General features: G+C 44.2%; 1 protein-coding gene across 5 annotated transcripts in view; it reads right to left on the reverse strand.

The window, feature by feature from the left end:
- Positions 1-17,401, reverse strand: part of KCTD1 (potassium channel tetramerization domain containing 1) — a 180,979-nt gene that overhangs the window by 20,577 nt on the left and 143,001 nt on the right. For all 5 annotated transcript variants that reach the window (XM_045065475.1, XM_045065476.1, XM_045065473.1 and 2 more), the window contains exon 3: positions 3,729-3,873. In XM_045065475.1, the coding sequence (XP_044921410.1) occupies positions 3,729-3,873 (145 nt within the window). The remainder of the gene's footprint in view (positions 1-3,728; positions 3,874-17,401) is intronic.

A 17,401-nucleotide genomic window follows, 5' to 3' on the forward strand; every position in this document is an offset into this window, starting at 1 on the left:
GGATCCCTGCCATGACGGAAATGTTCTGTGCTTTGACTGTATCAAGGTCAACATCCTAGTTGTGCCATTGTACATCATTTTGCAAGCTGTTACTACTGGTGGGAACTGCATAACATAAGATCTACTATTTCTTCTTATACTACATGAGAGTCTACAATGGTCTTGAAATAAAAAGTCTGATGAGGAAATGTCTCCCGGTCTCAACATGGAGAGAAGACGCGAGGGGGAACGGTGGGAGAGGGCAATCGGTGAGGACGCTACTCCAAGTCATCCAGAGAGCTGAGCTTTGGATAGGGAGGAGGGATGAGAAGAAGGAACTGACTCGAGAAGTTTCTGGAAAGTAGTACAGACTGGCTCACTGATGGACTGTGTTTGGGGGGGTGAAGACGGGGACAAAGTGCAGAATGACTTCCAGGTCCCTGCCTAGAGCAGGCAGGTGGATTCCGACATGTTTTACAGAGACGGGACACAAAGAAAGGGAGCAGGTCTCACAGTGGTAGCAGGTGGGGGGGGGGGTCGGACACGGCCAGCTTATGACAGGGCAGCTTGAGGAGCCAATGAACTCTCCACATAGAGATTCTGAGTGGCCATTTGGAAATGCAATCACCCTCACACAAAACTAAAAGTGAAATGTCCTTCCTTCACCCCTTCCCCCAAGTCCACTGCATTCCTTCTAGGAACACAGAAGTGATCAAGAACACACTGGCCCCCCGACTGTTGCCATATGACACTTTCAGCCCTTCCTTTTCTACTTGCTTCCTTGCTCTCCGACGCCAGAAGCCTAGACCTGACTGGCGAACACCTGACATTCGAGGCGCCAGGTCTCATTACTGGCGGGGGCCACTGCTGAGTCCGAGCCCCCGTACAGCAGGCCCCCTGCTCTCCTCCCTCCCCTCACGCCCTGTGTCCAGTGCAGAACTCAGCCCCACTTTCTGTCTCCATGTGGGGCCAGAGCCTGCTTTCTAGAAGCAGTGCTGAGTTCCTTCCCAGCTCTCTGCTCCACCTGCATCTGCTGTGAGGCCCGCACCTACCCCCGGCCAGCTCTCTCTGCTTGTGTCTGTGCAGGTGTGTCCCCAGGCTTCCACTGGGGGCTGCAGGTGGGAAACCTCCCTTTGGCCTCTGCGTGAGATGCTCGCCAGTGAGTGAGGTGGCATGAAGGGAAGGCAGGAAAGAGGTTCAAAAGTCGGCACAGAAAGGGGGGAAAAAAAAAAAAAGACACATTCAAAATTACCCCTGAAAACCCTCCAGGATGGTGCCATCTGAGAAACAGACTCCCAGTATGTTTTCCTTCCGGAATTGGAAGAGATCAGCACTGATAAAGTAGCTTGCTTTCATAAGGAGCCGTGTTGCACAAACCAACTTCGTCTGTCTTTAAAGCCGGAATGGCACTCAGCACCGGCACAGGCGCACTCTGGGAGGCCCCTGGTGGGGGGAGCCGGCCCTGGTGGGGGGAGCCGGCCCTGGTGGGGGAGCCGTGGGGTCACGTGCTGCCTCAGGCTGATTTCACGGCTGCCGGAAGTGCCCCCGCGGGCTAGCTGCAGTTCTGACTCTTTCTCTCCCATTTCCTCACCAAATGTATACTTGGCAGGTGCCCCACGGCTCAAAATCCTGAAGGAGAGGATGGACGGAGGCCCTCCCGAGGCCCTACTATTTGGGATCTAATCTTCTGGATCTTTTTTGTGTATTTACGCACACATATTTTTACATAAACACGAATTGGGCTATGCATCTTTTGAAACTTAGTAGTTTCACTGAATGACAAAAATCTTGGCGATTCCCCCACCCCCCACCCCACATCAGATAACAGAGCTGTTGGTGAGTATGTGCCATTGCTGAACATTTTTTTTCGTTGTATCAAGTTTTTGCTATTACAAATAATATGACCAAAATAAACATCACACATACATGTATCTTTGCATATTTATGCAACTATTTCTAGAAAATAAACTAACAGACTCCAAACTGCTCGATCAAAGAGTATGTATGGTTGAAAACTTAAGAACTGTTGAACTGCCCTCCAAAAATTTTTATTCCCAACCACAATGTATATCCCCAACACTGTATATTAATAATTTTTTACATTTTTGCCAATCCAATAAATAAAAAGGGGTATCTCAATTTTTGTTTCTTTGAGTCTACAGAGATTAAATTATCTTTTCCAATGTTTGTAGGCAATTTCTATTTTTTTTCTTTGGGAGATTTGTTTCTATCTAAAAATGTTCTCCGTTGGATTGTCTATAGGTTTCTTATAAATTTTAGGAACCTCTCTTATTAATGATATTAATCTTTTATAGTAAATATTTCTTGTAGTCTAACACATGTCTTTTATTTGTATGTGGTTTATTTATGTATTATTTTTTATTTTTTTATATGTGGTGTCTTTAATTCTACTTTTTTTTTTAAAGGCTATGTTTTGGGTATTAAGTCTTCCTTGGGTAGGCCCTCTCTGCTTCAAAATTATGCTTTCAGAAGTTCCTTTATTTTTTTCTGGTATTTTTTACAGTTTTAATTTTTATGTTTATTTCTGAAGTATCTGTGAATTTGACATGAGATATGGCTTTGGCTTTACACTTTTTCCAAATATCTCTGTGCTAACTATCTCAGTGCCAATTACTCATTATTCCTTTGTTTTCCCACTGATTGAATTACCACCTTTTCAATATACCAAATTTCTTTATACACACATCTGTCTCCAGACCCTGACATTTTTTAATTACTCTAGCTCTCTAGTATGTTCTGATGTCTGGTAGGATACATCTGCCACAGCCTGCCATGACCACCAATATTATCATCCATAATTATTTATTTAGCTATTCTTAAGCTCTGTTTCTTCTACATACACTTTATAAATGGATCAAATTTCATTTTAAAAAAACCTGCGACTTAAATGGGTGTGTTCTGAATTTATCATCTGGAGACAGGTGACATCTTAAAAATATGGAGGCTTCCCATCCCAGAACACAGAATTTCCCTTAAGTATACAACTTCTCTTTTATATTTTAGGTAGAGATCTGCACTTTTCTTAACCAGACTTTGCCCATTTCTTGTTAGGTTTGTTCCTAGATATTATAAACTTTGTTGTTACTATGAGTGATATATCTTTCTATTACATCTTATGATTGGCTCTTGCTATTCTGTAGGAAAGCTATTGATTGTGATATATTGATCCTGAACATAGATGCCTTAATGAGTTCTTCATTAGTTCTAACAGTATTTAGTTGGTTCTTTAGGATCTACTTAAAGAATATTAACAGCTGCAAAAATTACATTTGTGTATATTTCCTTCTAATATTAACACTTTCTATTTGTTCCTCTTGTCTAACCTTTGTTACTAACTTCAAAGGGAACAATCTAAAATTTTACTGTCAAGTGGAATACTTGCTTTAAATAGCTGGGAGAATAAGTCTATTAAGCTAAGGAGGTCTCCTTGTATTTCCTACCTTACTAAGACTTAGCAGGAGTAAGCTTTGGATTTCATCAACTTATTTTCACTGTGCTCAGATAAATTATAATTCAGTCTTAAAATAAAATCAGTCCTCATCTGGTCACATAAAACATTAAGGACCATATCCTCTATTTCAGGAAGACAGTGCAACCATGTCAGCGACCTCTGATGCCGTGGGAGTTGGTAATACATTAAAAATGTAGAGCTTGAAATGTCTTGGGGGGAGCGCATCAAAACAAATCACATATTTAATGCTATTGGTAATTTAACGTGAATCCCTCACCTTGAAATCATCAGGAATGAGGAGTTTTGATGTTCGTAGAAAATTCAAGATATATCTGAACATCTGTCCATCTCTGTCAATGAAATAATGCTGTTTGAGACTGTCCAAAACAATGGGCTCTGTACCATCAAAAAGTCTTCCGATTCTGTGATAGAAAAGAGGGAACAGTGAAAACAATTAGAAACGACTGGCTGCTAAAACTAAGCGCTACGGCTCTGTGTCACAGTCAAAGGCAGCAGTTTCAAAGATGGCGGTCAGGAAACACCACCTGGTACATAGTTACGCTTCTTGGAGAAGTACTGATACTTGCTTGATAAATATTTCAGGACCAGACAATTCAAAATAGTCTCAGGCTTTTTCAAGCAAATCCTTTCATTCACTGTCTGGAACCTGTAAAGAAAATGTCCCTGACATGGTGATTATGGCTAAATGCTGTCACTGTGATGGACAACCCTTTCCCCTGGGTTACTTAAAACCAACTTCTCCGCTACTTTAAAAAAAAAAAATGTTATTGCCTCAAAGTGTCTTTTTAACAGATTCTACAGAGAAAGCAATTTAGTTTTTAAGAAATCTGTTTTCTGAGCTTTCCCCACCCATGAATCACAAACTTTCCAAAAATAAATCAATGCCTATATGCTAACATCTATATTTAATTATAGAAAGGAATCATTGAAAATATCACTCGTCTAAGAGAATATGTTTTTCCGTTAACAATATACAGTCTAGTTTCTTAGGTCTCAGCAAAAACCATCTGTCACAGCCAGGCATCATTATAAAAAAATAAATACTTGACCACCCCCAAAATATGTTCTAGTACTGGAACACGAGTGGCTACGGGTCATTTTTAAAAACAGGAATCCACGTTATGTTTTTACCATTTATAGAGTTAACAGTTGAACAATGTACTACAGTTAAAGCATTCTGCATTCATTCATTATTATTTATCCCTTTAAGAAGAGCTGAACCTACATATTTCAGTATATATCCAGTTAATACAAAGTACTCACATTGTACCATAAACAAGTAGACAGCCGGCTGACAACAAATACTGTAGATCAGAAAATAGAAATGACACACTAAAAATCACTTCCTTGACCAAAAGGTGCATTGCACTTTTCACTAACAGTGTAGGTGGGCAAATGGCTCTATTTTTTCATGAAAAGCTTTTTTGGAACTCACACAGTCTATCTCTCATTTGCAACATCATTTTATTGCTTTGAAGACAATTTTGAAATCACATGTTGAAATGTGACAGAGGTAAGGATAAATCGATACTTTTACCCCTTCTAAAATACTACAAACCAACCGACAAACAGAGAAGCTGTTTTCCCTCCTTCCCCCAAAAGAAAAGCTTGGGAATTTGTTTCAATAAAAATTTTTCAAGGATAATTAGAAAACTCATGTCCTACCTAAAGGTAGTAAGTGCAAAGAAGAGAGCAACTAATTATAGTCAGGTCATATTTCTTTTTTTTACAGAGAGAGAGAGAGAGAGAGAAAGATCACAAGTAGGCAGAGAGAGAGGGGGAAGCAAGCTCCCTGCTGAGCAGAGAGCCAGATGCTGGGCTTGATCCCAGGTCCCCGAGATCATGACAGTCAGGTCATCTTTCTAAAACTCAGTATTTTTCTCAACTGATGTTTTCATCCAACTTTCCATGAATGGAGGGTGATTCACAATTCCTTCCTTCCAGTTTTATCCAGGGTGTGGCTCCCAACCACCCTAGGACTCCTTCACCGCAAGCAACCTTGTCATTCATTTCCCATTAACACATCAATCAAACAGGCTACAGAAAGAAGCAGTGAAACTAAAACACACTCAGTCACTTATTTATAGTGTTTCCAGCACAGTTTGGTGTAGGATGGGAAAGAACGAGACTTGTTTGCTTATTACTGAGACATTTTACTCTTCATTGTTAACATGATAAACTTACGGTGGACAGGGGAAGAAAAGGGAGTTCTACTTACTAAGTGCTGTCCAGACAACATGCCCTATCCTCAGCACTTCACGGATGTAAAGGATCCATTATCCTCCTTTTTAAAGATGAAGAAACAGGCTCAAAAGGATGAGTAACTTGCCCAACTAGTTAAGTAGCATTGGAGGATTTGTGCACAGTCTGTTTGATCTTAAAGGGGCCTCCCTACAACGAATGGAATGAAAAGAATTGCCACTATCAAAGGAAAGCTTCTGATCTAGAGTTTTTACTTTCTGTCTTCTGTTTGTTTAGCAAGAGCTTTGCCATGAAATCCAAGCGTGTGTATCGATGACTTCTGTGGCCTGTTATATATGAGTACCGGTGACTGCAAGTCACTTTAGTCACGAGATGAAAATCAAGTATTTTATTCTCAAGTAAGTCCTATGCTTATTTTCTTGGAAGCTCAATTTCAAAATCTAGCCCTGGATGCGCTCTAGTACAGCATGAGTGACTGGTGAATCTCTACAGTCAACAAGTAAGGGAGCGACTGAGTGGTGAGGGGAGTTTGGCTGGGCCCTGTCCTAGCTGTGGTCTGGGGCAATGGACTTCTCCGTATCTCCGTCTCTCTTATAAAATGATGTCTTTCTGGATGCCTGGGTGGCTCAGGTCATGACCCCTGCTTCCTGGGATGGAGCCCCACTTTGGGCTCCCTGCTCAGCGGCAAGCCCGCTTCAACATCCCCCCCCCCCCCAGCCTGGCTCATGATCTCTCTCTCTCACAAAGAAGTCAGTAAAATCTTAAAAAAAAAAAAAAAAAAAAAGTTTCTCTTATAAAACTGCCCTTTTCCTCAGGGTCGATGAGAAAAAGCAAAGGGGCTCATGACGAGCTCACAAACAGGGCAACAAGAGAAGGTGTCCCCCGCTCGCGAGCAACGATTTCTGTGGAAGCACGTCTCAGAAGACAGCAGGCACTAGAACTATCTGGGCCTTGGTGTCTTGTGAAAGACCTCAGTGAGGTAGGAGAGACGTGCCATTTAAAGGCTTTTAGGGGGGCGCCTGGGTGGCTCAGTGGGTTAAGGCCTATGCCCTCAGCCCAGGTAGGTCATGGTCCCAGTGTTCTGGGATTGAGACCCACATCAGGCTCTCTGCTCAGCAGGGAGCCTGCGTCCCCCTCTCCCCTCTGCCTGCCTCTTTGCCTACTTGTGAGCTCTATCAGATAAATAAAATCTTAAAATAAAATAAAATAAAATAAAAGGTTTTAGGGTGAAAAAGCCCCCAGCAAACCCCACCTCTGGCAGATTCGGGAAACCAGGCCTCCTTGCAATGAGAAGCACCTTCGCAGCCCACATGGCCGAAAGGGGAGGCCCAAGGGAAGAGCTGGAGGGAAGTCTGAGGGAAGGCCCAGCGAGGGCCTGGGAGGTGGCTTCCGTCCCTGGGTGAGGCACTGGGGGAAAGCTGGGTCTCCAGTCAGAATTGCTCAGGCTGAAAGAGGACGGAAGCTAAGGAGAGAGGGCTGGTGACCACCCCACTGGTGAGGAGCCCCAGCGAGGTGCACAACCAGGCACGGGGCTGTGGACCCGGAACCTTCCTCGCTCCCGGAACCTTCATCTCCAGCTCACACCGGGCCCGGGAGGCTGTGCCTGGAGGACCAGGAAGGGAGAGACCCCCAAGATGGCAGCACTTCCCCCCCATCCGGGCCCAAGCCGAGTGGTCTGGGTCGGAGCTGAGAGGGAAAACGCTGTGGAGAGAAGGGCAAGGCTTGGGCAAGGAGAGCCCGCGGGCCTCGCCAAGGCACATTCCCGTCGGAGGAGGGCCTCTCCGAGGAGGCGGCGGCCCCATATTTGAGACACCAAATGTCAGGAGTAGTGAAGGGCAATGGTAAGCTGCTGGCTTTTTCTACTTTTTAAAAGGAAGCACGTTCCGAGCTGTGAAAACAATGCGGAAGGACAGGGCGGTGCCAGGGATCGTAAAATGGCGTCCTGGGGTCTGTCCTGAATGCGCCGTGGCAAAGTATTGTTCGGCTAAGCAAACAAGGGGGGGAACATCGGCATGGGCCGTATTTCTCCGGGACATATGAATGGAGTTACAAATCACACCGCAGTGATTTGTAAACTCCGGTGCCTGAAAACGATGTGGAACTGATTACAGTTTACTAACCTTGGAGAACATTCCTGTTTTCCAACTGACCAAGACCAAGCTGGCTCCGGATGATGTATGGCCGCCTTGGTTTTTGGTGTGTTGTTTTGTTTTTGACACTCACTGAACCAAACAGCAATGCTGAGAAAAACGTCCTTCCACGGTTGTAATTTTTTACATTGATTTTTTAACGTTTTGGACAATTTCAAAGTTAGACCAAGGCAGAAAAAATGATATAATAAACCCCCAGTTGTCCATCTAGCTTCAAAAGCTGTCAACTCTTGGCCAAGCTTGTTTCACAGATAGTTCTATTGCTCCCTCTCTCCCAGTTGAATTTTTATAGTAAACCCCAAACATCCTGTCATTTTATCTCTAAATATTTCATTAACTAATAAGATTATAACGTTTCACTAAAAATGTGCATTAAAAGATACTGAAATATATTTCTCTGGCTTTTTAATATTAACACTATTGATTATTGTTTATGGAACAAATAATGCAGGATCAAGTCTCCAAGGAAATTAAGCTCCTTCTTGTGGAAAGTTAAGTCTGGTTCCCCACTATGGCTCCCCCTCTCTCTGATATTAAAGAATGGTTTTAAATGAAAAAGAGGATAGGGATAGGGCCTGATATACCTTAGTGTGACTCTGTCATCAAGAATTTATTTTTTCTTGTGCATTCATTCATAGGATCTGGCTTCTTTAATTTACTGTGACTCAGTTCTTTAAGAATTTCGCTTTATTGTGCAGTCATTCAATTATTTATTCTACCCATATTCACTGAGCTTGATCATGTGAAATACAGGGAATGCAGTGGTGAATAAACCACACATTCCTTGCTTTCGTGGAATTTTCCAGTCTGTGGGGTTGGGAACACAGATCAAGTGCAGTGTGTCACTGGGTATGTAGAGTGGGTTATGGGAGTACGTAGGGGGTGCACCCAACTGAACTTGGGTAGGCATGGGAGAAGGAGAAAGTTCAGTGGAGACCTGAAGGACAAGCAGAAGTTGGCAGGTGCCAGGGTGGCAGGTAAGGTCAGGTAAGAAAGGAGAGGGACAGGAAAGATAGAAAGTCTTGAAGCTAGAAGAAACCTGGCATGTGATTACTCACCTCTGGGGCACAGTCAGGCCACCTGAAAAATGAGGCTTGAGCAATAGAGTTAGATCATGAAAGGCTGCATAAGCCACGTCAAGAAGTTTGGATTTGGTTTTGAGGCTGATGGGGGCTGATGTCAGGCTATGCTCTCCAGTCATGTTAAGGAAAAGAGCAATTTAGAAGTGAGACTGAATGAAAACACCAATCTGAAATCACATCTTGAAGATGCAGTTTGTGGCTTATCCACATCCTTTCTCCTCTGCCTTGCTTTTGACTGTGTTATCTGCATACAGCAATGGTTCTTAAACCTGGTGGCACATGGAATCACCAAGGGGCTTTTTAAAAATACCGCCAGATAGTCTGATGTAATTACCGCTTAGGGTTGGGGCCCAGGCATCTCCCCGAGTAAGTCTGATGAACAGCTGAGCTGAGTACCAGTGCGAAGGAGGATGAGCATAGGCTAAAGAAGACGGAGTCAACATCATGGACTTGAGAGGTTTTCAGTCATTCAGTCGCTTTGAACTGTCAGAGCACCTCTTCTGAAACTGCCAACCAAACTTGTAGAAGTCAAAGATCTCCAGAATGACCTAGGTCAACGTACCATTTTACAAATGGAGAAATGGAGTCCCAAACATGTAATGCTCAAGGATGCACAGCTGGCTAGACACAGAGCTGGCCCTGAACCCACCATACTGTCCCTGGGGTAATGGGCAGAGGTCACGTTCAAGCCCATGAAGGCCAACTGCTCTAATGCTAGTTACTATTTATTGAATTGTATTATGTGCCAAAGAGTGAACTGGCTGTTTTATGGGCTTGATCTCATTTGGTTTTACAATGATCCTATGAGGTGGCCATATTATTCTCATTTCACAGATGAGGAATCTGAAGCCCAGAATGGTTGTCGCTTGGCTCAAGTTACAACCTGGGTCTGATTCAAAAGCCTCTGTCCTTGACCATTAATTTACAATGCCTTTTCATGAGCAATTTCCAACAAAGAAAACGACAACTTAACAACTTTCCTTGAGGAATACATAATTTTCATAGTTCACTGGAGTTTGCTAATGTTGAATGTTATCCCATGAAAATTTGATGATTATCAACTTTATAGACAAACTATCTATTTAATATCTGTGAAACAAAAAGTTGAGACTCAGGGGCTGATTGCAGGTATACTGAGTAGGTCCCCTAAACTTAATGGAACCCAATCAAAACACTCGGAGACTTCAGAGGTTACTTCCAAACTGTTGGTACAAGGTGAAGGGGCATAAAATAGGATGGAAAAGTGAGCATTCTTAGGACCATGAAAATTTCTGGGGAGAGGAATGACACATGAGGTTCCAACTCCATTTACCTTGCTGCTCTTGTGTTCCCTTATGTGCTATGACCCTAATTTAATTCTGACACACCCCTGTGGGATTTGTCACTTTACAGCTAAGGAGAGGTTTCCAACACTTCCAAGCCTCCACACACCCCATCCTCCTCCTGCCGCCTGGTGAACACCCACGTGACATCAAGCACCATGGCACGTAATAGGACACTGGGCCCTGTTTTACCAGAGGCAAGCGGGTTAATCCTTTCTGTTCTCCAGAGCCAGAATGCACATGGTGATCATACAGTGAGGGAGGCAGTAGGAGAAATCTGCAGTGGCCCAGGGCTGAGAACCAAGTGCCACAGACAGACCAAGGGGTAAAGCTGGCGAGAAAAGGGCAGGAGGGAGGTGGTTGGGCTGTCACCCACTTAGCTTCCCTTTGCCAAGAAACGCCTTTTCTCCACTCCTGGGCTTCCAAGCCATGGAAAATATGGTTTGGACTCAAAGAAAAGATCTCATTTAGTTTCTGGTCCAGATTTATTTTGCTGGGGAAGAGATTCAGAGGCAACTGACAAATTACCCCTTTTAGCATCTGGGAGATATTTTTAAATTATAAAAGTAAGACCCACTCAATGTTGAAAATTGGAAAAGTGTAGAGTAGAGGACACAGAAGCAGCAGAACAGAAAAACAATCTGCCATTAGTCCCCCCATTAGGACATTACTTTTAAAGAATCCCATCTGAAGAGTGTTTTTCTTTGAATAATTTTGTTTTCAGAAGCACTTGGACCTTCATACTTTATGTCTACTATTCCAAGTTGGTCTGTTATGTTAGTAACTGATGTCTACTGGTCCAAGTTCCATTCCCAACCAAGTTTCTGTCCTAGTATTTGAGACGTGAGAAGGACAGCAAATGGGATACAGAGCTGGGTGAAGGTGCGTGTGTTTGTGCCCGCAGAATCTTGAGGGTGTGGGGGTGTGTCTGCACATGAGAGGGGTGTGGACAGCTGTCACTACAGGAAAACCAGACTCAGGACAGCAGACACGGAGAGAGGAGGCAGTCCTGCAACCAGTGGGGCGCCTCTTCCCCTTTGCTGCTGTGATGGGAAAGGAGGCAGACGGTGGAAGGAGACATGCTAAATTGATAGCTGAAATTTAGATCCTTGGAAGTTCAATATTATAGTCTCTCCATAATAAAAATGTTTTTCTTTAAAAAAAAAGGGGGGGGTGAAGCTGGGTATGATTATAATGTTTAAAAAGAAAGAAATCACCAGTCCACTTACTGTTTTAGAAGCCTGAACTATCATAAACAGTGTTTAATATGCTTCAAGTTGTTGTAACAGAACAATTCTAGGAAGAGTTCTTTATAGTTCTCACACGTGCGAAATTCCCTCTGTATTTCATGAACACAGATACAAATTAATTCAAAGCTTGTTATAGAAATGGACAGAAGTAATTTAAGAGAAGGGGGGGAAATACCTTCTTGGTAAGAACAAACAAAACAAATTGTGTCTACTTATGGGGAAGTAATGTTTCCAGTACTGTTCCCTGAGGCAGCATCATTTTCTTAAATGATACATAGAACTGAAGAAACCGGGGGAAAAGGAAAGGCAAGTCTAAAATATGAGAAGAATTATGAGAGTAAAACAACTCTGGAACTCGGAATTTTGGAGAACCGATCACTGCTGGGACTACTGACGGCTGAGGGGGGAGTTCGGGGCCACTCAGGGGCCTGCTAATCCCCTAGGAATCTCATGAGTGCCCCCAGCTAGGACTCTGATTAGAACCATTTTTTTTTCTAAACTTGAGAGAGTTACATTAACTGTTAACTTTGAAAAATGTATTATTACAATTAATATGATTTTTTTTTAAACCACCAGAATTTATGTTTTTTTTTTTTAAAGATTTTATTTATTTATTTGACAGAGAGAGATCACAAGTAGGCAGAGAGGCAGGCAGAGAGAGAGAGAGAGAGGAGGAAGCAGGCTCCCCGCTGAGCAGAGAGCCCGATGCGGGACTCGATCCCAGGACCCTGAGATCATGACCTGAGCCGAAGGCAGCGGCTTACCACTGAGCCACCCAGGTGCCCCCCACCAGAATTTATGTTAAGCAGGCTTTTTCTTTCTGCATTTACTGAGTGCCAATCGTGTTCCTGGTGCTCTGCCAGGCCTTTTCAAATGAGCATAATGAAGTCCCATTGGGACTCAAGGACGGACAGAGGGGGACCTAGCTAGCACAGGGCAGGCAGGGAAGGCTTCCTGCAGGAGGCAATGTCTGTGCAGGGTTGTAGGGATCATGAAGTATAAGGAGATGGGCACAGGGGCTCAGAAAAGGGATTTCAGGCAAGAAGGAACATGACAGTGGGAACACAGCAAGCGCAGAGCAGCTCTCTCAAAGTGCGGAGCTCGGGGAGCATGTAAGGGCACTGTTATTCCCAAGAGCTTGAGCGTGGTGCTTTCTGGAGTATCTTAGGAGCCCCCAGCACATTCAGCCCGAAAACTCATAGACCTGCGTTTGATTCCTGACTCTATCATCTTTCAGACCAAATCAATGAATTTTGATTTCCTCATCTGAGAAACGGGATACTACTTAACCCGAAGAATCCTTAGGCAAATAAATGGATGTCCAGGAAGAACTACATTTCCTGAGAGTTCACTCTGTGCAGGTCATAGCACCGAGTGCTCACAACACGCCTGTGAGGGGGACACTATCAGCTCCGTTTTGTGGGGTTGCCATGGCCAGCTTCTCAGCCCTGAGGCCAGAACTGACTCTCCGGCAGCTGGACTGTGGACCCTAGCTCTGAGCCGCTCCCTGACCGCCCAGCGCTCACTCTGCTCCTTGGCAGAGCACTGAGCCTGCCTGGCACAGGCTCAGGAGATGCTGACAGATTTTCTTCCTTCGGCGATGGTGGGCTATGCCAAGACGGAATTCTGACTGTATATGAAATCCTTTTATGCATCTGGAATTGAAAGAAAACCTTCACAGTCACGTGGTCCTATTCTCTGGTTTGAGCTGCTTTAAAAATGATTTCTAGAGCTATTTTTCTAAGATCAGTCCAGGATCAGATCATGGTATCCTCCCCTGGGAGCCCACTTGGGTATTTTGGGCTCAAGCAGTTTCTGTTTAGGTTCGCTGTTGCTTTTTATTTGGGCAGGCATGCACGCGTGCACAGGTGCACACGAGCCTGCCCCATCGCCCACCCCGCCCTCCTCCCAACAGTCTGTTCTATATTGGGAGGGATTTCTGACACTCCTTTTTTCTCTTGATTTGAAACTCTAGAATATGTTTTCCATTCTACAATAATAATTACTCTTCAGAGAAAAAAGTTATAATAGCTAACATTTTTTGAGCCTGTTAGACACAATGTTAAAAACTGGGGCGCTTGGGTGGCTCAGTGGGTTAAGCCTCTGCCTTCTGCTCAGGTCATGATCTCAGGGCCCTAGGATCAAGCCCCGCATCGGGCTCTCTGCTCACCAGGGAGCCCGCTTCACCCTCTCTCTCTGACTGCCTTTCTGCCTGCTTGTGATCTCTCTCTCTGTCAAATAAGTAAATAAATAAAATCTTTAAAACAACAACTTTATAGATTATTGGAGTCATACCTCACAACTCCATAAAGTAGTATTTTGCTTCAACTGATGGAGAAACGGAGGCCAGAGCCATCAGATAACTCGCCAAGGGGTGCCGAGCTCTGCAGGCTCTTTTCCCTGTGAAGTGAGGGCCAGCCCACATGTTCCATGCTGTCCCCAGCCCTCAGTGGCTGTCTGTCCCAGAACATTCTGCCCCCCTTCCCCTTCCTGCTCTGGCCCCTCCCGCCAGCCTTCATGCACCTTGCAGTGCCATTCCTGTTTCTAGTTTCTTGTTACACAAGCAAACTCTTCCCAATGTGTTCCCACTGATTTATTTTATTATTATTATTATTATTATTTTTAGATTTTATTTATTTATTTGACAGACAGAGATCACAAGTACGCAGAGAGGCAGGCAGAGAGTGGGGGAAGAAGGCTCTCAGCAGAGCAGAGCCCGATGCAGGGCTCGATCCCAGGACCCTGGGATCATGACCTGAGCCGAAGGCAGAGGCTTTAAACCCACTGAGCCACCCAGCTGCCCCACCCAACTGATTTTAATCCTTTTTTTGAGTGACTGTGCTCCTGGGCTTCTGAATATTAGCAGACTTCACGACTGACCGAGGGCTCTCCTACGTGGACACGGGTCCTGATTCGTCTGTCTGGTTACCAGGCTCCTAAGGAACAGAATGGACTCAGCCCCGCCCCCTGGGATTGTGGTCTGGGTGAAGGGTTGGGGGGGGCTGACGGCCACTCTCTCCGGGGCACTTTGAGATTGTTAGCAACAACAGCCTGTGGAAAGGAACATGTCCTCATCTCCTCTGTTTTACTGTCCCAGACTCTGGGAGCTGGCTCAAAACATATCATCGTAGTCACATCAAATAAAAGCGTTGTATTCATTATATGCCACTAGGAGAGGACTATGGTGAAGCCAGCTGTTTCTATTTTGAACCTGACAATTTTTGCCTGCTTGTCTTGGGGGCCAGCAAAACAGCAGTGTACAATGAAGTACTTCAATATTTTGCTGAGTACCCATAAGTGAAAAACCAGAGACTTAACATGGTGCTTAACAGAAACAGAAAGAATGAGAAAAAAATACAGTTTACCTAAAAATGAGGTAAATGGCTTTTTCAAAACTGAACAGAAGATGTACAGAAGAAAGTGAGTGAATCTACCTAGTGTCCTTTGTAACACCCCCACCCTGCTTCTACACACACACACACCCAGTGCTGATATCATTCAAAAGTCTTACAGGAGCAACAGAGAACAGTTCAAGTGCTCAAGAGTAAGGAGGTGGTTGGATGAATGAAAATTACTGAATTTCTCCATCCCTGCCTCACTTCGGAGTGACTAGAAGTTTGAAAGCATGTTCAGAAACTAGGCTTTCACAGACAAAGCCAAAGGGAGGAGATCTAGCCCCAGGACCGCAAGCTACCCCTCTACAGAAGGAAAGCAAGTTGCAAATTGGGCAAGAGTCCCATTTACACAGCTTTAAAAGTTGATCAACATTGTAAATAACACGTAAGACGTACTGCCATTTTTTTTTTAAAATTCCAACTGCTTCCTCAAATCATGATGGACAATGTGTCTGGTAGACCTTTTATTCTGAGAAGATTAAGATTCTGAAATTATGTCATAAGAGTACTTAAATTAATCACCGTCAAAATGACATATGAAAAATACTAAGTTTCTATCAGCTCCTGATTCAAAGACAACATTCTTGGGTGTGTGTGGTTGGGAAACAGGGAACACAGAGCTGACAGCATCCTGCCTTTGGCTATGCCACGGTCAACAATGCGCCGTTGTAGGTGTGCGTCTTGTGTAACCATCTCCGCCCTTCTGGGGTTTATCACAGTGCAAGAATTTACCCCTGGGCACCAAGCTGGTCCATACACACCTTAGCAGTAGGTGTTAGCTGTCTGAATTTCTCCCTGCCCCTTCCAACAAAACTCAGAACCAAGCCCTAACCTGCAAAACTTTAAAGAAGTGAATGTTCTGGCTAACAACAGGAATTTCTTCTTTTTTCTCTTCCTTTTCAGATGATCATTAGACAGAAGGTGACAAGTTACAGTCATCACTGGACGCCACTGCTTCTCTTACTTGCTGCTCCATTTCAAAGTCCTTTGGGCAAAGCACACTGAAGCCAGAGCTCATTTGACTAGAAGTGCTTTTGTGAAGTTCTGAAATCTACATAAAGGATTACAAATGGGTTCTTTAAGAGCCCCACAGAAGGTGCACTTGGAATATAAACTGTACTGTCACTGTCTGGTGTTTGTAACCAGCCCAGACACATAGCTATGGTGAAGACCAGAGCTTCATCCATATTCAACACGGCTCTCTAGGTTCACTTGGTTGTTCCAACCTTTATTCCAGTCTGTTGTAATGTGTGCTACAATGTTCTCGAATCCCACCCTCAGTGCCGTCTTGTTCCTTCTGCAATGTCTTGTCAAAAGGGTGACATGCTGATAAAGAACCTTCCTTAGGGTCCCTCAGATTACAGATCAGCAGGATACACTCAAAAGATCCTTCTTCTCTGCTTTGCTATTGACTGTTCTCACTGCTTTGAGACTGGAGGAGTTTTCATTTTTTAGGTAAGCTCTCAAGCCCTCAGGGCCTCCTAAACTGTTTCTTAAAAAAAATCAATTTTCGGAGGGATGGCAGCAGCCTTGACAAGTCTAATGAAGCTGGGCAGGAGTTCTGGAACACATCGGGCTCAGAGCACGAAAGCAAGTCTGGGCGCGCTCAGATCCACCTCCCAGTGACGAAGCCCTTGGCTTGGCAAGGTTCGCCGCTGTCTGAAAGCGGTGCTTACTGGAATGCACAGTCGTAATTTATCTTCTGAATATGGGAACACAGTAAGAAAAACAGCGCAGAAGTAGAAATAATCGTTACCACCGAAAAAGATAAGCGGCAATGTCATTACTAAGCAAACTGACACATGGCATTTATGTAGCAGCAGGAAGCCATTACCCAGTGACAGTGTCATTTCCACCGACACGGGATCTTGATTAGATTCAGATGGCCCAGCAAATAACTGATATCACTGGGGGACGGAGACACCGATTTTTTTTTTCCCCTTTAACCATTTCTTCTGCGGGGCGCCTGGGTGGCTCAGCCTTTAAGTGTCTGCCTTCAGCTCAGGTCATGATTCCAGGGTACTGGGATCGAGCCCCACATCAGGCTCCCCACACCGCAGGAAGCCTGCTTCTCCCTCTCCCACTCCCCTTGCTTGTGTTCCCTCTCTCTGTCAAATAAATAAAACTAAAAAAAAAAAAAAAAAAATTCTTTTGCAAATGGGATCGCCACCAGATTGGAGCTTCTGGATGCCTGTCTTTGGAACATGAATACATGTATACAGTTGTAAAGTACAACTCCTTTCTCAACCCCTCTACGTCTCCCACTTCGTTCCTTCTTTCTCCAGGACCAACTGTTTTTAGGAACCAACTGTTGCTTTTTTTTTTTTTAAAGATCTGATTTATTAGAGATAAGCAGACTCCCCACTGAGCACAGAGCCCAACACAGGGCTTGATCCCAGGACCCCAAGATCATGACCTTAGCCGAAGTCAGACACTTAACCGACTGAGCCACCCAGGTGCCCCCAACTGTTCTACTTTCTATCTCTAGGCATCCTGAGAATAATCTTTCAGAGGAAGAATATGAAAAA

Source organism: Mustela putorius, unplaced genomic scaffold, assembly GCF_011764305.1.
Source record: "Mustela putorius furo isolate JIRA1106 unplaced genomic scaffold, ASM1176430v1.1 tig00003858_pilon_pilon_pilon, whole genome shotgun sequence".
Lineage (NCBI taxonomy): Eukaryota > Metazoa > Chordata > Mammalia > Carnivora > Mustelidae > Mustela > Mustela putorius.